The sequence below is a fragment of the Lepidochelys kempii genome, chromosome 5, assembly GCF_965140285.1.
Source record: "Lepidochelys kempii isolate rLepKem1 chromosome 5, rLepKem1.hap1, whole genome shotgun sequence".
Taxonomy (NCBI): domain Eukaryota; kingdom Metazoa; phylum Chordata; order Testudines; family Cheloniidae; genus Lepidochelys; species Lepidochelys kempii.
Window position 1 is genome coordinate 1,471,566 of NC_136384.1, and position 16,230 is coordinate 1,487,795.

Sequence of the window (16,230 nt, forward strand, 5' to 3'; positions counted from 1 at the left end):
AGAGGGACCCAGCGTGTGCGAAGGGGAGATGTCAGAACCGCTACCGCTGCCCGTCTGGCTGGCCGTAGCGACGACGCTTGCCAGCAAACCCACCCCCCGCCCCCATGCACGACCCAAACCCTTCGCTGCCCCTGGAGCTCGAGCCCATGAGGTTCCACAGGCCCATCCCGCCAGGCGGGCGTCTCGCGTGGGAGCGTTGACTGCGCTAAGGTTCAAACACACCGTTCCCTGGTCCCGTCTGGGGATCCCCCAGCTGTGAGCTCCTCCCTCCACAGCTTCCATAAGTCACTTGTGGGGCAGCCTCCCGTCTCTCTTGGGCCAGCTCCTGAGCAGCCCTGCCGGCCCCAGGCAAGGCTAACTGCCCCTTTTCCTGGGCCAGGTGCCCTGTTGTCTCCCGTGCGCGAACGCGGGGCCAGGGCTGCGCATGGGAGCTGTGGGCGTTAACCCAACTAGCAAGAGCTTGCTATGAGACCCAGAAAAGTGAATGTCAAATGGGGCAAATCCCCGTTACCCCAAGAAATCCAACGCCCCCCCCCCCCCCTTCACTCAACCCCTGCGTCGGGCTGTCTTGTGAATCAGCGCTCCAGCACTCCCTCTGGCTCGGCTCTTGGTCCTCCCCCGTCCTGTGTGGCCCCCGGGGAGTGTGAAATTAAACGTACTGGATGTAATTGGGGTAGGAACTAGAGGGGATCTGTGTCTGGTGTCTCGCGCAGCGATTGGTGCACAAGAGCAGAGGTAGGAATTGTTCGGCACCCGAGGGGAAAAAACAATTACCTGGGTCTAGAAGGGACCTTCTGGCTCACTGAGCATCGAAGAATCTCAGCACCGAACCAGGGTGGAACTTTGGAGCATTAAAAGACACTGCTGAAAAGGGGGGTCCCAGGTGCTGGTCTGGTGAATTCTGACCCACAGCCCAGGGAAGGAGCTGACCCTCCCGGCAACAAGACACAGCGAGGAGAGTCGTTACCCACCGACACCTTCCACTGCACCCACGCGAAGCAGCAGAGAACCCGTGCACTGAAAGCTGCACGCCAGCTGGTCAGTGCCCAGTGCAGAGCTGCCTCCTCCCGGCCCGGAGACAGGCTAGAGCCCTGCTGGCACTAGGCAGATCTCTGAGCTTTGCTGACGCCCTGCAGGGAGCCTCTCCCCTGCCCCAGCTCACAGGCCAAAGGACGGGTGGTGAGATTTCAGGTCAGAACTTGGATTTCTCTGGCTTGTTCCTAGCAATAACTGAAGGTTCACTTGTTCAGGCGACACTTTAGCGAGACCCCAAGCTGGAGCCAGGTGTGGGCTCACCCTGTAAGCCCAGGAAACGTGGCGCAAGAGAGCTTTAAACTGAGCTTTAATCGGCTGCTTTTGATGTTTAAACTTGTCCCATTTATACCAAGTTGTTCAAATGGCAGCGCCCAGCCTCTGGGCAGTGCCTGAAGACAAGTGCAACCTTAGTCCCTAGCGCGGCCTGGAAGCGTATTAATGCGTCTGAGCTTTGACAGAATTGATAACTAAGGACAATAAGGCAAGAAACAGGGCTCTGGGGGACTGGGTTTTCCTTGGAACAGCTGCTGCCCCAGCACTGGACCGTGTTCCTTGCTTACAAGACGACAGGCTGGGCTACACCCACAATGTGGGTTGAACTGAGGTGAAGCTGGTAAAGCGAGGGCACCGTTCCACAAGGCAGCAGATCGGTGTGTGTTGCTGGTGTCCAGGAGACACGGGATCAGGCCTGTGAGTGTAACAGGGCAGGGTGTGTGAATTACCAGCCTGCAGAGGGAAAGCACAGGGCTCGCGGAGCCCAGAGTGGAGTGCTCGTGTTGACAGCAGCCGGGACTTTGGGAGAGTTTTCCTGGTGGGCATGGCCAGGGCTCCCTCCCACTGTGAGCAGTGGTACTGATTCCCCCCGGACACCTCGGCTACCCCTGAGAAGTCACAATGCACATGCACTCTGGCTCCAGGTAAGTTACCACCCAAGTCCCTGGCTGGACAAAGTCTGGGATAACAGATTCAGAGCATCCAACCCACTCCCTGGAAATGAGCCCCAGAGGAAACCGTCTGCTTCAGCCAGCAGCGTGGGCTCCAGGGTACGGCGTGTCAGGAGTCCAGAGCGTCCCAGCTGGCACCACCAGGGCCCTTCTCATCTCTGCCAGTTTCCATGGCCCTGGCTCGCTCCCCAGGACACGGGCTTCTGCCCGGGCACAGAGCAGTACAGAGGTGCCACGAGAAGCAGCAGCAGCAGAAGGTTGCGACTCGAGAAGGTCCCGACTCGAGAAGGTCCCTCGCTCGCCTCTATTTGAAATTCCCATAGATTTTGAATGAGTCCAGGTAGCTCAGGGCTAACTCGTAGCAGAACGTGTATTGTTCCTGGGGAGAGAAGGCTGCACGTCAGCACCCCAGGTGACAGGCCCAGACCCACCCGCACATGCCCCTGCTCTCGCTCCTCACTGTGCAGGGCTGGCTGCGGGTCTCGCAGCTCCTAGTGACCCATGCTCAGGTGTGTCCCCCACTGCCAGATCTAGGGTCAGAAACCCAGCCTCCATCAGGAGCCCGGTCCCCAGCCGCAGCCTCCCTGAGCCAGCCGCGGCAGGAGCCCGGCCCCCAGCCGCAGCCTCCCCGAGCCTGAGCCTGCAGGAGCTCCCACTCCTGCCGTGCTGTCTTGGCTCTAACAGAGCCCATCACCGTAGCCTCTGACGTGAAGCACAATCCCAAGAGGCCGCAGGTCTCTCTCCCCCCGCCACGCCGAGGCAGCTGGGGCTGGGGTTTGTTTCCCGCTCTGGGAGCTCTGGAATCAGCCTGGGCCCAAGGAGCTGGGGAGGGAGCGACTGAGAGCAGCGCACGGGACGCCAGGGGCGGCAGGACTGTTGATTGTGTGACTGTCCCCGGGTCGATTGGGGCAGTCCCCGGGGCTGACTGAGCTGTGGCTCCTGGCCTTGAGGCTGGCAGCAGGAGCACCGGCCTCTCTGGGCCAGGCTGGGGCACTTACCACGTCCTTGATCATCTGCCGTCGCCGGCGCTTCAGCATTCTCACCGCCTGCGAGACGTCCAGCAGCCCCTCGCTGCGGATCTGCTCGCACAGGAAGGTGGCAGCACAGAAGAGCCCGCAGCGGCTGGCACCGTCCCTGCGGGGGAGAAGGGAAGTGCAGATCGGTGCAGGCCAGGAGTCGCCCAATGGCACCGAGCTGCCAGTGGCCAGACTTGTGACTGTTCTACATGGCTGGTGCACCAGGGAGCTGCAGCCCGGGCTGTGGCTGGGGCGGGGCAGCCTGGGCTGCCACGTCTTGGGCAGGGGTGCCCGGTTTGCATGCTCCCGCCAGCCAGCCAGCCAGGGGGCTCGCAGAAGGCAGCCCTGGGCACTGTGCTGGATGGTTTGGGTGCGAGTCCTAGGGGCGGGAGCAGAGATGGGTCTGCTGTAGAGAGGCCATTCCAGCTGACGAGGACCTGGAAGCTCAAGGGTCTATCAACTATAAGGAGGATCTGAATGAATTCTCCCCTGACAGATGGCTGGGGGTGGGTGCGGGGGAGAGACCTCAGGACCAGACTGTATTTACATGAACACCCTACTCTTCCTAGGTATCCAGCTGTGATGTTATTGACATGAATCGTGGCCATATAGATCATTGTTGCAACCAAGGTCCTGTCGTGGCACCAAATCTTGTACAAAGGAGGTCAAGTAAGGTGTCTAAGACACGGTTATGGTTTGCTGGTTATGATGATGCTATCTGGGTGCAGGTATCATTTTTGTATTTAAAGTTATAAGTATTGGCTCTGTACTGTCTGTATTTCAAACTTGTGCTGTGCTTCTGGGGGACACCCCAGACACGTTGGTGTCAGCTCTGCCCAGCCTGCTGGATGGCCCATTAAGGACCATCAGCTACACACCTGACCCATTCAGAGAAGGCAGACACGCCTTGGGACTCAGCGAGGCATGCAGGGACCTGCCGATGGACAGAACTCTGAGGCTTTCAAGCCATGTGCTGGGCAGCTTGTGTTTGGAATAAAGGAAGCATAGGCCGCATGGCAAGAGACTATACAAGGCAGCTGCATCTTCTCCATTTTGTCTTCAGTCCTGCTTCTTACCTCTGGAGGGACTTTGCTACAAACTGAAGCTCTGAACAAAGGACTAAATGACCCATCCCAGCTGTGGATGTTCTCCAGAGACTTGGTTTGAACCTGAAGTTTATTCCATCCCTGCTACAAGCCTGAACCAAGAACTTTGCCATTATTGTATGTCATTGATTCCATTTAGCCAATTCTAGCTCTCATCTATATTTCTTTCTTTTTATGAATAAACCTTTAGATTTTAGATTCTAAAGGATTGGCAACAGTGTGATTTGTGGGTAAGATCTGATTTGTATATTGACCTGGGTCTGGGGCTTGGTCCTTTAGGATCCTTTTTTCTTTTACTGGGGTATTGGTTTTCATAATCATTCATCCCCATACGAAGTGGTGCTGGTGGTGATACTGGGGAACTGGAGTGTCTGAAGGAATTGCATGTATGACTTTTGCTTAGCCAGTGGGGTAAAACTGAAGTCCGCTCTGTTTGGCTGGTTTGGTGTGCCTTAGAGGTGGAGAAACCCCAGCCAAACAGAGCGGACTTCATTTTTTTGGCTATAACTGCCCTGCTCCAAGCAATTTGTCCTGAATTGATACTCTCAGTAGTGTCCCGCCAAAGGCCGCATCGTCATACTAGCAGACAGAGGTACGTTGCTCAAAGTGATCAACGATGGCTTTTGTTGGGTTACAAATCACTTTAGTACTGAATGCAGCGGGAGTGAAATGCTGTTATCCATGTTGTTGTCTTTATTGTATGAGTAAAGGGGAGCAGGGCTGTGCTCAGCCTGCCCCAAATGAGGGGGTCGCCCTCAGCTGAAAGGACCTTGTTAAGCCAGGGGCTCGAATGCCAGATCCCCATGAAAGTAAGAGGGGTGGGCACATGTGTCCCAGCCAGGGGGGGTTGGATTCTCCCTAAAGGTCCCTGGACTGGTTTAACCTGTTCCCTCCACTGTTCAAAGAATAGAGCTAAATAGGCTTTGTTAGGCGCCTCTTTGTTCTGTTAAATGCCCAGTCAGAACTGGAACGGGTTGCGGTAGGACTGTGTTTCTGCCCTGCCTGCTAAGAGCTAAAACCACTGAGAGCTGGAATCCCTTGAGATGGGGCAGCCTGCACAGAGCTGGCAATCACTCAGAGACGGATGTGCCAAGGTCACAGCCGAGAGGCAGGTGGCAGCAGAAGGCGACTGACAGAATCATAGAATCATAGAATATCAGGGTTGGAAGGGACCTCAGGAGGTCATCTAGTCCAACCCCCTGCTCAAAGCAGGACCAGTCCCCAATTAAATCATCCCAGCCAGGGCTTTGTCAAGCCTGACCTTAAAAACATCTAAGGAAGGAGATTCCACCACCTCCCTAGGCAACGCATTCCAGTGTTTCACCACCCTCCTAGTGAAAAAGTTTTTCCAAATATCCAACCTGAACCTCCCCCACTGCAACTTGAGACCATTACTCCTCGTTCTGTCATCTGCTACCATTGAGAACAGTCTAGAGCCATCCTCTTTGGAACCCCCTTTCAGGTAGTTGAAAGCAGCTATCAAATCCCCCCTCATTCTTCTCTTCTGCAGACTAAACAATCCCAGCTCCCTCAGCCTCTCCTCATAACTCATGTGTTCCAGTCCCCTAATCATTTTTGTTGCCCTTCGCTGGACTCTCTCCAATTTATCCACATCCTTCTTGTAGTGTGGGGCCCAAAACTGGACACAGTACTCCAGATGAGGCCTCACCAATGTCAAATAGAGGGGAACGATCACGTCCCTCGATCTGCTGGCAATGCCCCTACTTATACATCCCAAAATGCCATTGGCCTTCTTGGCAACAAGGGCACACTGCTGACTCATATCCAGCTTCTCGTCCACTGTAACCCCTAGGTCCTTTACTGCAGAACTGCTGCCGAGCCATTCGGTCCCTAGTCTGTAGCTGTGCATTGGGTTCTTCCGTCCTAAGTGCAGGACCCTGCACTTATCCTTATTGAACCTCATCAGATTTCTTTTGGCCCAATCCTCCAATTTGTCTAGGTCCCTCTGTATCCTATCCCTCCCCTCCAGCATATCTACCACTCCTCCCAGTTTAGTATCATCCACAGTCAGCTGGTGACCGAGTGGCTGGTGCAGCGGTGAGCAGAACGAGCAGCTGGCAGGGCAGCCAACTAGAGCATGTGCTCAGAGGCCAGAGCAAGCCAGATGCCTTCTTCCCCGGGTGGCAGGGGAACTCAAACAGCTGCGCCTCTGAACCCTGGGTCCTCACTGACCCAGGAGAACCCCTGTAAGTGGGGTGTGGTGAGGGAGCAGAGGGGGGCATAGAAAGGGAACTGTTGGTTGTAGATCTCAAGAACATGAGGCGGAAGCTCTGCCCCACGCACTCTGGGTGGGTGTCCTGCTCACAGTTTATGTTTATGAATCTTGTTTGTGGCATTTTCCCTAATTAATGTCGGGTGACTTCCCTCCTTTCTTTAAAAGTTTCTTTGCTACACTCAGACTCTGTGCTTGCGAGAGGGGAAGTTTTGCCTCTCAGAGGTGCCTGGGGTGGAGTGTAATTGTCCCAGGTCACTGCGTGGGGGCTCGAGCCGGTTCTGTGTTGTATCGATGGAAAGGAACCCCCAGGTATTGAACCCAGCCCTGCTTATGGTTGCTGCCAGCTGCACCTGGCAGAAGGGTTCCACAGCCATCAACGGTCCCAGTCTACGCCAGCCTCCCCCCGGGAGAGTCCGTGCCAAGCGCCCGCTGTGTTGAGCCACCTCCTGCTGCAGGGCTTGGGAGTGAGCTCCTGCTATGCTCGCCGACTCCGCACTGGGCAGAGCCAGCCTGTCGCACCAGGGCTGCCCGGCCCAGAGCCCTCACTCACCAGCAAGTGACAAGAACGTGGCTGTCCTGGCTTGTCCGCTGGCTCCGCTCCACCTCCCCCAGCAAGCTGATGATGGTGCCAGGGCATGGGGGGAGTCGCTGCTGCATGGGCCAGTCATCTACTTGCCAGAACCTGATCTCCAGCGCGGCCTTCTTGGGCTAGTGAGGAGACAGGTGAGGAGGGGAGGAACCGCAGCAGAGTCAGCCTCGGGCAGAAAGGAAAGCCTCACAGTGAGGCTGGTGGGAAATTCAGGGAAGGCTAATGGGCAGAAAGGGGGCAGCCCCAGAGAGGGGAGGGGGCTACATGCCAACAGACCTTTCCACAAGCTCAGCCATTGGCCCCCCAGCCCGAGGACGAGCTATGGGACTGGGACAGGGCCTAAGTCGTGTCAGACCCTCATGCAAACCTGGGGGAGCGACCTTCCCAATGGTGACAGCCTGCGTCTCTGAACAGCCTGGCTCCGGCCCACCACAGAGCCACAAACCAGACTCCAGGAAATGTGGGGCTGGAAGGGACCTTGAGAGGCCGCCAAGTCCAGCCCCCTGCGCTGAGGCAGGGCCGAGTTACCCTAGACCATCCCTGAGAGGGGTTTATCCGACCTGGCCTAGGACCTTCCAGTGACGGGATCCCACAACCTCCCTTGGGAGCCTCTTCCAGAGCTTAACTACCCTGAGAGTCCGAAAGATTTTCCTAATAGCTAATGGACAGCTCCCTTGCTGCAGATCACGCCCATCACTTCCTGTCCTACCTCCAGTGGCCATGGAGAACAATTCATCCCCATCCTCTGTATAACAGCCCATAGCATTTGAAAACTGTTCTCAGGTCCCCCCAGTTTTCTTTCCCCAGCGCTGAACATGCCCAGTTATTCGAACCTTCCCGCACCGGTCAGGTTTTCTCAACTGTCTCTCATGTGTGTTGCTCTCCTCTGGCCTCTCTCCAGCTTGCCCCCCCCTTTCCCAAAGCGTGGGGTGCCCAGACTTGGGCACAGGACTGCAGCCAAGGCCTCCCCTGGCCAAGTAGAGCAGGACAGCTGGAAGTTACGATACTGTCTGTGGGCCCTGCCTTCTCTCCAGCCTGGCTGCCGGGCTGCCCTTCGCAGAGGACGGTTCTGAAAGGCGGGACTCACCAACACCCTCCCCGCCCAGTCCCATCCTCTGAGGGGCAGTGATTGCTCTCTAGGCAGGCGAGGGCCCAGCCCTGCTCCGAGGGTCCCACCTGGAGTCCCTCAGGGCCCTGGCCATGCGAGGGTCACCCTCTCAGGGCAGCGATAGCGTCTCTGATCTCGGTGGTCGGATCAGTAGCTAGCCCTGAATCTCAGCTCTGAGCTGGGTCTCCATTGACCTGGGAGCCCTGCTTGGCCACCTCGGGCTCTTCCGGGGACCAGGGCCCTGAGGGCTGATCTCAGAGGAAGACCCAGGACCATCCCAGGGGCAGGGCCTACCTGTTGCCTGTTGGTTACAGCGAGTGTGCGAATGGTGAAGCCAGCTCCCGGCTCCTCTGAGATCAGCTCGACGTGGAAACGGCCGTAAGAGGCCTCTCCGTGCACAGGCCAGAACGCCAGGTATGTCTGGGGAGTGAACACACGGACCTGCTCACAGACGTGTGCTCACGGGGCACGCACGGACCATGTACACGCAGTCACACGCCTAATGCCGGCACACAGAGCAGTGTTCTGATGCACAAAGCATCCCCCACCCCCACATGTGCCCACAGACTGGCCCGGCCAGAGACAGGGCACACACAGCCTGGTGTCCTCACGCATGTACACTCAGACAGCTACAGGAACCTCTGGCGGCTCTAGCCAGGGTCCACAGGTGCAACTGCAACCTCAGCAATCCGGCCAAGATGTGCACCACCATGGATCCCACTCCACGGGCCGGGACCGCGCAGCTCCACTCGGGGCTGGGGACTGGCGGGCGCCCCGGGCGGGGCTCAGGTTACACAGGGCAGCGGGGAGGCGAGCCGGGCTCTTCTACGTGGCTGGCAGGCCGGGGAGCTGCAGCATGGGCTATGGATGGCGGGGGAGCCTGGGCTGCCACAGCTGCATGCCAGGCACCCTGCCGGCAGGGGGGAGCAGAGCGGGAGGTAGCCACCCGACACGCATAGACACACGGCGTATCCCCATCTCTCTGCAGACGGTGCCAGTGTGTGATGGTGAGAGGGGAGTAAGCAACAGAGCCCCAGAGCCAGCCAGACAGACAGACACCATCCCCCATCCCCAACCCCACTCCACACACGACTGCCCCCGCCCTCCCGGAAGCACCCAAGCATCCCTGGCACCCTCCGTTGCCTGGCCTGGATCTGTCCCACCGGGAGTCAGAAAGGCAGCTCTGGGGGCTACAGTGTGGGCAGACAGCCCCACAGCAGGGAGGGACACCCCGTCACTGTGGTGAGGAAGGGAGGTGGGGGTTCTCCTGCAAGCTCCAGCAACTAAGCTGCTCGGATCAGGACCCCTTGTGACGAAGCGGGACTGTTCTTAATGTGTCCTCTGAATACTGCAGGGGTGCCTCAGTTTCCCCTAGGCAGTTCTTAAGTCTCTAGGTGGTGGGATAAGGGGGTGAAATTGTTGCAGAGCAAAGGGCCAGGCTACATAAATGTCCGACACTCTGTCTCCTGGCAACTGATGGCCTGGCCCTTCCCCCCTGCAAGGTGAGAGCTAAAGGGCTGGAGAACAAAGGAATCCGGTGCCCTCCTGGCCCGGAAAAGGAACAAAGCCCAGAGGAGGGGGGGCTGGAGGGAGTTTCAGTTTGGGTCTGGCTGGGGATGTGGAGTGAAGTGCAGACGTGGTTGTCTTGCTCACTGCCCCCAAAATGGACCCAGCTGAGGGGTCCTGTTCTCTGCACCTACAAGCTCTGTGTTAGACCATGTTCCTGTCGTCTAATAAACCTCTGTTTTACTGGCTGGCTGAGAGTCCCGTCTGACTGCGGAGTTGGGGGGCAGGACCCTCTGGCTTCCCCAGGACCCCGCCTGAGCGGACTCGCTGTGGGAAGCGCATGGAGGGGCAGAGGAGGCTGAATGCTCCGAGGTCAGACCCAGGAAGGGGGAAGCTGGGTGAGCTGTGTGTCCTGCAGACAGGCTGCTCACAGAGAGGAGACTTCCCCGGAGTCCTGCCTGGCTTCGTAGGGAGCAGTTCCAGAGCATTGCCCGGGGATGCCGTGACACCCCTCCAACCCCCGTTTGTGCTACGAGCCCTCAGCTGGCTACCCCGACCCTCAGCAGGGTGTGCCAGGGCCCTGCTCCGAGATGCTCATGCCCCAGGGCTGGCAGAGCCCAGAGGAGGCCCCGTGTGTGCAGGGGAGATCGCAGCAGGGCGCACAGGGCTGACCTGGTCCAACTCCTCGATGCAGTTCAGCATGACCAGCGCGGTGCAGGTGTAGTCCCAGAGCAGGGCCCAGAAATCCACCAGCGTTTCCCTGAGCGGTAGCTGGGTGACGATGACGTTGTCTTCTTCCGCGTAGGTCTGCAAGACAGACAGACCCGGTGGGAGCCACCAGCCATCTCCCCTGCTTCAGGCACTACCCAAAGCCTTCACCCCTCCAGCCATGCTGCTGGTCCCAGCCCTGCCATGGAGGGGACTGGCCAGGGGCTCTGCCGAGAGGAAGCGTGACCCAAACCCAGGAACACACAGGCTGCCATGCTGCCCCGGACCATCTCCCCCCAGCCCAAGGGGGCCAGCCCAGCTTCAGGCTCTGAGTCCCTCCTGCCCCCAGCCAGAGCCGCCAGGGTCCCCAGCCCAGACACAACGACAGGGCTCACGCTGTGGGGCAGGGCCGCTCCAGGAAGCCAAGGGCAAAGGGGTGGATGCGGCACAGCTCGGCTGTGGGGGGGAGGGCATGAGGCACAGCTGGGCTGGGGGGAGGGGATGCCGCAGAACTGGGCTGTGGTGGGATGGGGGGATGCCGCACAGTTGGGCTGGGGGAGGGCGAGCGGGGAGGGGATGCGGCACAGCTGGGCTGGGGGAAAGGAAAGGGGGAGGGGAAGCAGCACAGCTGGGCTGGGGGAGGGGAAGGGGGAGGGGATGCAGCACAGCTGGGCTGGGGGAGGGGAAAGGGGGAGGGGATGCGGCACAGCTGGGCTGGGGGAGGGAAAGGGGGAGGGGATGCAGCAGCTGGGCTGGGAAGGGAAAGGGGGAGGGGATGCAGCACAGCTGGGCTGGGGGAGGGGAAAGGGGGAGGGGATGCGGCACAGCTGGGCTGGGGGAGGGAAAGGGGGAGGGGATGCAGCAGCTGGGCTGGGAAGGGAAAGGGGGAGGGGATGCGGCACAGCTGGGCTGGGGGAGGGGAAAGGGGGAGGGGATGCAGTACAGCTGGGCTGGGGAAGGGGAAAGGGGGAGGGGATGCAGCACCTGGGCTGGGAAGGGAAAGGGGGAGGTGATGCAGCACAGCTGGGCTGGGGGAGGGGAAAGGGGGAGGGGATGCAGCACAGCTGGGCTGGGGGAAGGGAAAGGGGGAGGGGATGCGGCACAGCTGGGCTGGGGGAGGGGAAAGGGGGAGGGGATGTGGCACAGCTGGGCTGGGGGAGGGGAAGGGGGAGGGGATGTGGCACAGCTGGGCTGGGGAGGGGAAGGGGGAGGGGATGCGGCACAGCTGGGGGAGGGGAAAGGGGGAGGGGATGCGGCACAGCTGGGCTGGGGGAGGGGAAGGGGGAGGGGATGTGGCACAGCTGGGCTGGGGGAGGGGAAGGGGGAGGGGATGCGGCACAGCTGGGCTGGGGGAGGAAAAGGGGCAGGGGATGCGGCACAGCTGGGGGAGGGGAAAGGGGGAGGGGATGCGGCACAGCTGGGCTGGGGGAGGGGAAGGGGAGGGGATGCAGCACAGCTGGGCTGGGGGAGGGGAAAGGGGGAGGGGATGCGGCACAGCTGGGCTGGGGGAGGAGAAGGGGGAGGGGATGCGGCACAGCTGGGCTGGGGGAGGGGAAGGGGGAGCAGATGCGGCACAGCTGGGCTGGGGGAGGGGAAAGGGGGAGGGGATGCGGCACAGCTGGGCTGGGGGAAGGGAAAGGGGGAGGGGATGCGGCACAGCTGGGCTGGGGGAGGGGAAGGGGGAGGGTATGCGGCACAGCTGGGCTGGGGGAGGGGAAGGGGGCGGGGATGCGGCACAGCTGGGCTGGGGGAGGGGAAGGGGAGGGGATGCGGCACAGCTGGGCTGGGGGAGGGGAAGGGGAGGGGATGCGGCACAGCTGGGCTGGGGGAGGAGAAGGGGGAAGGGATGCAGCACAGCTGGGCTGGGGGAGGGGAAGGGGGAGAGGATGCGGCACAGCTGGGCTGGGGGAGGGGATGCGGCACAGCTGGGCTGGGGGAGGGGAAGGGGGAGGGGATGTGGCACAGCTGGGCTGGGGGAGGGGAAGGGGGAGGGGATGCGGCACAGCTGGGCTGGGGGAAGGGAAATGGGGTGGGGATGTGGCACAGCTGGGCTGGGGGAGGGGATGCGGCACAGCTGGGCTGGGGGAGGGGAAGGGGGAGGGGATGCGGCACAGCTGGGCTGGGGGCGGGAAAGGGTGGAGGGGATGCAGCACAGCTGGGCTGGGGGAGGGGAAGGGGGAGGGGATGTGGCACAGGTGGGCTGGGGGAGGGGAAGGGGGAGGGGATGTGGCACAGCTGGGCTGGGGGAGGGGAAAGGGGCAGGGGATGCGGCACAGCTGGGCTGGGGGAGGGGATGCGGCACAGCTGGGCTGGGGGAAGGGAAAGGGGGAGGGGATGCGGCACAGCTGGGCTGGGGGAGCGGATGCGGCACAGCTGGGCTGGGGGAGGGGAAGGGGGAGGGGATGCGGCACAGCTGGGCTGGGGGAGCGGATGCGGCACAGCTGGGCTGGGGGAGGGGAAGGGGGAGGGGATGCGGCACAGCTGGGCTGGGGGAGGGGAAGGGGGGGGGTGCGGCAATGCTGGGCTGGGGGAGGGGAAGGGGAGGGGATGCGGCACAGCTGGGCTGGGGGAGGGGAAGGGGGAGGGGATGCGGTGCAGGGGACTGAAGCTGATCCGTGGGGACCATCTCCTGGTGCCGAGGCCGGTGTGTGGGGGAGTCCCAAGGGAAGCCTGGTGCTCAGCAGCCCCAACGGTTGCAGGTGGTGCCCTGGCACACAGTCTGAAGGGCTGGGGCTGGGGCGCTCCGGGGGCTCGCTGCTCGCGCCCACGCTCGGGCCAGACGGAGCCTTACGCCAACAAAGACTGCGTTGATGTAGCCGGGCGAGCCGTCCGCTTTCAGGGAGGACATCAGGATGGGGCGGCTGCAATCCGCTGGGAGGGGAAGGAAGGAGAGAGGGCGTGTCTGAGCCAGGCGGTCTGCACACAGGTACCTCACCCGGGCGGGAGCCCCCGGCGGGGGCCGAGAAGCACCGTGTGCAGCTGCGCCCAGCCCCCCAAAGCTCACAGGGCCTGTGCCTGGGGCCTGGCCCAGCGGCGCTGCGGAGGAGCAGACCCCTTCCGCTTCCAGTGTCACGGCCTCAGCGCTCGCCGCACACCGTGCAGGGGCAGGATGCTGGTGGCACGGGGTGAGGGTCTCAGCTGGTGGATGCTGGGCGGGGCTGGGCCATGAACGCAGAGATCTGGCCGGCGCCCTTGGCAGAGGACTGCCTGGGAGCTCTCCCAGCCGGGGACAGGGGCTGGGAGGGCTGAGAGGCACAGCACTCCCTGGGCTGCGAGTCTCCACAGACACCTGCCAGGGCCTCGGGAAAGCCAGGTCCCTGCGGGCTCCCGGGCCATGGTGCCCACACAGTGCCCCAGGCTAGGCCTGGCCCCACCGTGTTACCTGGCAGGATCGCCGCCTTGCGGTTCTTGGGCTGGTTTCTGGGCTGCTGGGCCTCCTTGCATGGGGAGAGCTGGAACAGTTCGGAAAACTTCTGCAAGGCCTGCAGAGCAGGAGGGTGCAGCAGCGTCAGCTCCCAGCCGTGGCTCCCTGCTCCCACCCGAGACCCGACAGCACCATGCCCACGGCCTGCCTCCACGCTGCAACTCAGTTGCCCCGGGCCTGACAGGGCGGACTGAGGGGTCATGCCACGGAGTGGATCCCACCCGACTCTCCAGGGGCCGGGCCCCGTGGGCCAACGTGGAGCAGCAAGCATGAGGGGGACTCTGCTGTTCAACACGTCAGCAGAGGGGCTGGCAGAGTGGTCCCTCCTCACTGCACACAGCTGCCTCCCAGGCAGCCCAGAGAAGTGCAAGGCAAGTCCATCTCAGGCAGAGCTGGGTTCCGGTGCTTGGCCTGCACCAGGATCGTCAGCACCAATCCCATTGCAGGATCCTTGTAATAAGCAACAGCCTGGGATGCTGAGCCCCCGACACGTCCCACGGAGCTACCGACACGTCCCACAGCCCGGGAAACGCTGCTCCCGGACGACACGGAGCAACCGACACGTCCCACGGCCCGGGAAACACTGCTCCCGGACGACACGGAGCAACCGACACGTCCCACAGCCCGGGACACGTTGCTCCGGGACGACACGGAGCAACCGACATGTCCCACGGCCTCGGAAATGCTGCTCCCGGACGACACGGAGCAACCGACACATCCCACAGCCCGGGAAACGCTGCTCCCGGACGACACGGAGCAACCGACACGTCCCACAGCCCGGGAAACGCTGCTCCCGGACGACACGGAGCAACGGACACGTCCCACGGCCCGGGACACGCTGCTCCCGGACGACACGGAGCAACCGACATGTCCCACAGCCCGGGAAACGCTGCTGCCGGACGACACGGAGCAACCGACACGTCCCACAGCCCGGGAAATGCTGCTCCCGGACGACACGGAGCAACTGACACGTCCCACGCCCCGGGACACGCTGCTCCCGGACGACACGGAGCAACCGACACGTCCCACGGCCCGCGAAACGCTGCTCCCGGACGACACGGAGCAACCGACACGTCCCACGGCCCGGGAAACGCTGCTGCCGGACGACACGGAGCTACCGACACGTCCCATGGCCCGGGAAACGCTGCTCCCGGACGACACGGAGCAACCGACACGTCCCACGGCCCGGGAAACGCTGCTCCCGGACGACACGGAGCAACCGACATGTCCCACGGCCCGGGAAACGCTGCTCCCGGACGACACGGAGCAACCGACACGTCCCACTGCCCGGGAAACGCTGCTCCCGGATGACACGGAGCAACCGACACGTCCCACGTCCCGGGAAACACTGCTCCCGGATGACACGGAGCAACCGACATGTCCCACGGCCCGGGAAATGCTGCTCCCGGAGGACACGGAGCAACCGACACATCCCACAGCCTAGGAAACGCTGCTCCCGGACGACACGGAGCAACCGACACGTCCCACAGCCCGGGAAACGCTGCTCCCGGACGACACGGAGCAACCGACACGTCCCACAGCCCGGGAAACGCTGCTCCCGGACGACACGGAGCAACCGACACGTCCCACAGCCCAAGAAACGCTGCTCCCGGACGACACGGAGCAACCGACACGTCCCACAGCCCGGGAAACACTGCTCCCGGACGACACGGAGCAACCGACATGTCCCACGGCCCGGGAAATGCTGCTCCCGGATGACACGGAGCAACCGACACGTCCCACGGCCCGGGACACGCTGCTGCCGGACGACACGGAGCAACCGACATGTCCCACGGCCCGGGAAATGCTGCTCCCGGACGACACGGAGCAACCGACACGTCCCACGGTCCGGAAAACGCTGCTCCCGGACGACACGGAGCAACCGACACGTCCCATGGCCAGGGAAACGCTGCTCCCGGACGACACGGAGCTACCGACACATCCCACAGCCTGGGAAATGCTGCTCCCGGACGACACGGAGCAACCGAGACGTCCCATGGTCCGGAAAAGGCTGCTCCCGGACGACACGGAGAAACTGACACGTCCCACGGCCAGGGAAACACTGCTCCCGGACGACACGGCGCAACTGACATGTCCCACGGCCCGGGAAACCTGCTCCCGGACGACACGGAGCAACCGACACGTCCCACGGCCCGGGAAACGCTGCTCCCAAACAACACGGAGCAACCAACACGTCCCACAGCCCGGGAAACGCTGCTCCCGGACGACACGGAGCTACCGACACGTCCCACGGCCCGGGAAACGCTGCTTCTGGATGACACGGAGCAACCGACACGTCCCACGGCCCGGGAAACGCTGCTCCCGGACGACACGGAGCTACCGACACGTCCCACAGCCTGGGAAATGCTGCTCCCGGACGACACGGAGCAACCGACATGTCCCACGGCCCGGGAAATGCTGCTCCCGGATGACACGGAGCAACCGACACGTCCCACGGCCCGGGACACGCTGCTGCCGGACGACACGGAGCAACCGACATGTCCCACGGCCCGGGAAATGCTGCTCCCGGACGACACGGAGCAACCGACACGTCCCAC

The 16,230-nt window shown here is 62.0% G+C and overlaps 1 protein-coding gene across 2 annotated transcripts in view; it reads right to left on the minus strand.

Annotated features, from left to right (window-relative positions):
- Window positions 1–1,326: 1,326 nt before the first annotated feature.
- LOC140911060 (receptor-type tyrosine-protein phosphatase T) overlaps window positions 1,327–16,230 on the minus strand; it is a 90,632-nt gene continuing 75,728 nt past the window's right edge. For both annotated transcript variants that reach the window (XM_073343287.2, XM_073343286.2), the window contains 7 exons: window positions 13,631–13,730; window positions 13,040–13,119; window positions 10,213–10,347; window positions 8,329–8,454; window positions 6,888–7,045; window positions 2,978–3,113; window positions 1,327–2,358 (listed from right to left, as the gene is read on the minus strand). In XM_073343287.2, coding sequence (XP_073199388.1) covers window positions 2,284–2,358; window positions 2,978–3,113; window positions 6,888–7,045; window positions 8,329–8,454; window positions 10,213–10,347; window positions 13,040–13,119; window positions 13,631–13,730 — 810 coding nt within the window. In that variant the 3' untranslated portion in view covers window positions 1,327–2,283. The remainder of the gene's footprint in view (window positions 2,359–2,977; window positions 3,114–6,887; window positions 7,046–8,328; window positions 8,455–10,212; window positions 10,348–13,039; window positions 13,120–13,630; window positions 13,731–16,230) is intronic.